Source organism: Oncorhynchus kisutch, linkage group LG19 (genome assembly GCF_002021735.2).
Source record: "Oncorhynchus kisutch isolate 150728-3 linkage group LG19, Okis_V2, whole genome shotgun sequence".
In the NCBI taxonomy this organism is placed as follows: Eukaryota; Metazoa; Chordata; class Actinopteri; order Salmoniformes; family Salmonidae; genus Oncorhynchus; species Oncorhynchus kisutch.
This window is the reverse complement of record NC_034192.2, coordinates 12,937,633-12,943,698: the sequence shown is the minus strand read 5'-3', so window position 1 is coordinate 12,943,698 and position 6,066 is coordinate 12,937,633. Positions and strand designations below refer to the sequence as shown.

Sequence of the window (6,066 nt, the reverse complement as noted above, 5' to 3'; positions counted from 1 at the left end):
CATGGGAAATGAAACCAATGTTATAAAATAATAATGAACCATTGACTCATCTTTATTTAACACAACAAATCACACACACACACAGTCACGGTCTATTCATAAATAAAGCATCTCTGCATCCATCTTTGACAATAGCATGAATAAGAAATGAGTCGGTGGCTAAGACTATCCGTTACGGAGCTGTTGATGTGTTCAGTTGATATTAGGTCAAATAAAAGCACTGTCACACCACATACAACCACTTGATGTTGTATTGAGAGAGCAGAGAGACATGGAGAAAGCCTGGAGAACCATGTCAGTGACTTTAGAGGGGTGCACTTTCCACAGCACTCGCCGTGGTTACGTCACCACACACCTGTCCCTGTGTGACGCAGGTATGGTCACTAGTCGGAGGCAAGGTGTGACCAAGTTAAGTGCACACTCGGGGAGAGGCTTGAGATTCTGACCGCGGCCTGTAGGTGACATCTACCCCGGAGTGTTCAGGTCCAGGTGTGAGGTCACTGACCTCCAGCGGCTGTCGTCGCTGGGAGGCATAGCAGGATTGTGCTCTTAGTGTCCAGTGACAGTCCACTGCTGTCCATCCTCAACCAGGAGGCCCCTGGAAGCCCTCCTCTCAGTCGTCTGACCAGTGGCTACCGGCTAGGACTGTGACGCTTTAGGCCCGGCAGCAGGCTCAAAGCCCTCCGTCTGCATCTTCTCCTTGTACTTCAAGAAGTCTCTCCTTTTGGTGAAGTATTTCACCTGTCGGGATCAATGTGAGATAGGATGTATTTGAGCAGGACCAGCCTTGGTGACCACAGTGAGTTTACTAATGTAGCTACATCAAAGCCAGTAATAACGGAATTTAGACCACCATGAATAGAAGCAGGGCTTTATATAAATACATTTGAGATCTAGCCCTCCTTCTCTGGCTACCTCTGAGACAGTCTGTCATATTCAACAGAGTAACAGGTAGGTTATCGCTAGACCGACACCAGACAGGGAGACTCACCCACTGAGCAGGACAGCTCGCCTCAAACTCTTTCTGGAACTTCTCACAGGAGGTGGCATTGTCCTGGTTATAATCAAGGCACTTCCACAGCTCGTCCCTAGTGCCCCAGCATGCTTTTCTCTGGTTCGAGTCAGGGGCAGACATCGCTGGGCTCGGGGAAATTTACTAAAACAACGAGAGGAAAAAAACAGGTTAAGTCAACCACATGGCACAATCTGCAATTTCAATAGCCTGACCCTGCCACTATGTTTGGTAAGGTCAGAGATGGGGGCTGGGGAAATATAATCACTCCTCCACAGTGCATTCGGAAAGTATTCAGACCCCTGGACTTTTTCCACATCTTGTTACGTTACAGCCTTATTCCAAAATGGATTAAATAGTTTATTTTCCTCATCAATCAATACACAATACCCCACAATGACAAAGCACAAACAAGCTTAGAAATGTTTGCAAATGTATAAAAAAAAAAATTAAACTGAAATATTACATTTACATAAGTATTCAGACCCTTTACTCAGTACTTTGTTGAAGCAGCTTTGCCAGAGATAACAGCTTCGAGTCTTCATAGTTTATGACGGTACAAGCTTGGCACACCTGTATTTGGGGAGTTTCTGCCATTCTTCTCTGCAGATCCTCAAGCTCTGTCAGGTTAGATGGGGAACGCTGAACAGCTGTTGTCAGGTCTCGGGTTCGATTGGAATCAAGTCCAGGCTCTGGATGGGCCACTCAAGGACGGACTTGTCCCAAAGCCACTCCTGCGTTCTTGGGTGTGTGCTTAGGGTCGTTGTCCTGTTGGAAGGTGAACCTTCACCCCAGTCTGAGGTCTTGAGCACGCTGAAGCTCTCTGTACTTTGCTCCGTTCATCTTTCCCTTGATCCTGACTAGTCTCACAGTCCCTGCCGCTGAAAAACATCCCACAGCATAATGCTGCCACCACCATGCTTCACAGTAGGGATGGTGCCAGGTTTCCTCCAGCCGAGACTCTTGGCATTCAGGGTAAAGAGTCCAAACTTGGTTTCACCAGACCAGCGAATCTTGTTTCTCATGGTCGGTGTCCTTTAGCAGGCTGCCATGTGCCTTTTACTGAGGAGTGGCTAACCCAGATGACGCTGGGCCAATTGTGTGCCGCCATACCGGACTCCCGATCACGGCCGGTTGAGATACAGCCAGGGATCGAACCAGGGTCTGTAGTGACACCTCTTGCACTGAGATGCAGTGTCTTAGAGCACTGAGCCACTTGATAGGCTTCTGTCTGGCCACTCTACTGTAAAGGCTTGATTGATGGAGTGCTGCAGAGATAGTTGTCCTTCTGGAAGGTTCTCCCATCTCCACAGAGGAACTTTAGAGCTCTGTCAGAGTGACCATTGGGTTCTTGGTCACCTCCCTGACCAAGGCCCTTCTCCCCTGATTGCACAGTTTGGCCTTGCGGCCAGCTCTAGGAAGGGTCTTGGTGGTTCCAAACTTCTTCCGTTGAACAATGATGGAGGCCACTGTGTTCTTGGGGATCTTCAATGCTGCAGAAATGTTTTGGTACCCCTCCCCAGATCTGTGCCTCGACACAATCCTGTCTCGGAGCTCTACCGACAATTACTTCAATCTCATGGCTTGGTTTTTGCTCTGACAACTGTGGGACCTTATATAGACAGGTATGTGCTTTTCCAAATCATGTCCAATCAATTGAATTTCCCCACAGGTGGACTCCAAGCAAGTTGTAGAAACATCATGGATGATCAATGGAAACAGGATGCACCTGAGCTCAATTTCGAGTCTCATAGCAAAGGGTCTGAATACTTATGTAAATAAGTATTTGTCATTATGTAATTTTGCTTTGTCACTCAGTGCTGCCCACTCTCATTGAGAAACTCAAATTGAAGGCCATCCTGGGAACGGCAGGCTTCTATTAGCAACTAGATTATCCTCATAACTACTTGTGTGTGATTTGAAAATAATCGGTTCAAGGAGATACAGTGCCCTCCATAATTATTTGGACACGGAAGCATTTTCCTTCTTTTGGCTCCGTACTCCAAAAGTTTGGATTTGAAATGAAACAATGACTGAGGTTAAAGTGCAGAAAGTCAGCTTTCATTTCAGAGCCTTTCTATACATATCAATTACTGCACTTTTTGTACATCGTCCCCTCCATTTTGGAAAAATTCACTTATGTAGATTGAAGTAGTCAAAATATTCATGGCACACAATGACTACATCAAGATTGTGACTCTACAAATTTATTGGACAAACATGCTGTTTGTTTTGACTGTATTTCAGATTTTGTACCCAATAGAAATGAATGGTAAATAATGTGTCATTTTGTATTCACTTTTATTAAAATAAGAATATAATATGTCTCTAAACACTTCCACACTAATGTGGATGTCACCATCACAGATAATCCTGAATGAATTGTGAATAATGATGAGTGAGAAAATTACAGACACACAAGTATGTATCATACACCCCAGAAATGCTAACATCCCATTATTGAAACGGTGAGAGGTTAGCATGTTGTGGGGGTATGATATTTGTGCGTCTAACTTTGTCACTCATCTGGTTTAATACATCCAATTATTGGTACCACGATTGTCTTCAAATTGTGTGGCAAATGATTTGGTCCTATGTCAAGTCTACGCAGACGGGAGGGGTGTCATATGCCAGCTGACCCTAAATGGTGCAATTGTGGTGGTGAACATGCACCCGAATTTATGTAGTGACCTGTTCGGCTCAAATAGACGGACGGCAGCTAGAATAAAGGCTGTCCAGCATGTCACCTCTCCAGGGGCGTTGAGAAGAGTGGAAGAAAAGAATGACGTTGAAGAACTAATGTTAGAGAGACGCCAGATAATATTCTTTGTCAACAGAGGGATCCTGACATGATGCATGTGAAAGGTGGACTTTGTGGAGTTTATTTAATTGGTTATCAACTGCAAAGCGCACAGAGAGGAAATCAGAGGGGGGAAAAGTCATTGTTGTGAGTGCGGATGAGTGTTTCTTTGTGACTCAGGGATTTAACAGCAGAGGCATCCTGTCGATGAATGCGCCGTCCTCACTGCCACCTGAGACTGTTTAGGGAAGTGATTTTTATATAAAGGGTTCCCTCCCTGTTAGTGAGCATTTCTCCACTGCCAAGATAATCCATCCACGTGACAGGTGTGGGATATCAAAAATCTAATTAAACAGCATGATCATTACACACATGCACCTTGTGCTGGGGAGAATAAAAGGCCACCAAAATGTGCAGTTTTGTCACACAACACAATGCCACAGGTTGAGGGAGCTTGCAATTGGCATACTGACGGCAGGAATGTCCACCAGAGCTTTTGCCAGAGAATTGGATGTTCAATTCTCTACCATAAGCTTCCTCCAACATAATTTTCGAGAATTTGGCTGCATGTCCAAGCGGCCTCACAACCACAGCCCACGTGTATGGCGTGTCGTGTAGGCGAGCAGTTTGCTCAGAGTGCCCCATGATGGTGGTGGGGTTGTGGTATGGGCAGGTATAAGCTACGGACAACAAACACAATTGCATTTTAAATGGCAATTTGAATGCACAGAGATACCGTGACGAGATCCTGAGGCCCATTGTCGTGCCATTCATCTGCTACCATCGCCTCATGTTTCAGCATGATAATGCACGGCCCCATGACGCAAGGATCTGTACACAATTCCTGGAAGCTGAAAATGTCCCAGTTCTTCCATGGCCTGCATACTCACCAGACATGTCACCCATCGAGTGTGTTTGGGATTCTCTGGATCGACAGCATGTTCCAGTTCCTGCCAATATCCAGCAACTTCGCACAGACATTGAAGAGGAATGGGACAACATTCCCCAGATCATAATCAACAGCCTGATCAACTCTATGTGAAAGAGATGTTTCACGCTGCATGAGGCAAATCAAATGGTTGTCACATCAGATACGGACTGGTTTTCTGATCCACGCCCCTACCTTTTTTCAACTGATGCGTATCTGTATTACCAGTCACGTGAAATCATTAGATTGCGGCCTTTTGAATTCATTTCAATTGACTGATTCCCTTATATGAACTGTAAAGCAGTAAAATATGTCATTTTTGCGTTTATTTTTGTTCAGACTACAAGCTGGCGAGCTCTATTATAATCAGTGACGCATAAACCAACGCACACATATTTATAAACCAACGCACACCCTTTTATCCTGCAGCCCTCATATTCCACAGCCCCGACAGAGGTAAGGAGAGACTATAGAGGCTTTCAGCTAGCTGATTTACAAGTTTTATTCCTCGAGAATCAAGCTCCAACCTTACAGATTGTGCATTACTAGCTTACTCTGTTTCCAAGCCAAACTATTATCAAATAAGCTAGCTAGCTAATGCGCACACGTTATAATCTTGACAACTCACCATGAATGTTTATATCACTACTCCTGTATGAATAGTTTGTTCAATAATGCCAAAAAGAGCATTTAGTTGTGTAACATATTTCCCCAGTGCATTCAAGGACAGCTGCTTGTGAAGTAAGGACTTCCGTCGCATCTCAGTGACGCAAAAGTTTTGGGTTTTTCACCATAGAGAATGACAGAGGCCTCTGGTAGCCAAAAGGCTATTTATCACAGAGTTTCGAAACCCAGAGACACAACATCGAGAGACTTCCGGGAACGTCGCAAAACGGACAAAATAGGGGTTTGGGGTTTGAGGAGTCATTGAGAGAAATTAACAATTATTCCTTAGTTGTTAATTGTCTCGAAATCTAAAGGCACAACCTAGATTCCAGCGCATGTCTTTTAAGCAGTTTAACATTTTATTACTCCAACCTCATGATCCCTAATAAATACAAATACAAAGTGACAAAAGGAGTGCCTTTGAATTGACAGCCTAAACATGCACAGTTCGGCGCCAGAAGACCGTCAGACACGAGGACGTGTTTCTACGCAACGTTGCCATGACATCGCCTACAAGTGTGATCATTGGATATTGTAGAAGCAGTTTTAGCCTATCTTCGTATTGTACTGTCTTTGATATAAGCATGGGCAGCACCGTTGAGGGCTTCCACCATTTTAATGTAGTCAACTGGGTGGGAGAGCAAACTTCATTGGCTGATA

General features: G+C 44.7%; 1 protein-coding gene across 1 annotated transcript; it reads right to left on the bottom strand.

Moving 5' to 3' along the window:
- Positions 1 to 23: 23 nt before the first annotated feature.
- On the bottom strand, positions 24 to 5,512 carry LOC109864327 (cytochrome c oxidase assembly factor 6 homolog). The gene is made up of 3 exons (XM_020452047.2): positions 5,369 to 5,512; positions 992 to 1,156; positions 24 to 741 (listed from the first exon to the last, which is right to left on the bottom strand). Exons 2-3 carry the CDS (start codon positions 1,133 to 1,135, stop codon positions 640 to 642), a joined length of 246 nt encoding a protein of 81 aa, XP_020307636.1. The 5' UTR covers positions 1,136 to 1,156; positions 5,369 to 5,512; the 3' UTR covers positions 24 to 639.
- Positions 5,513 to 6,066: the final 554 nt, after the last annotated feature.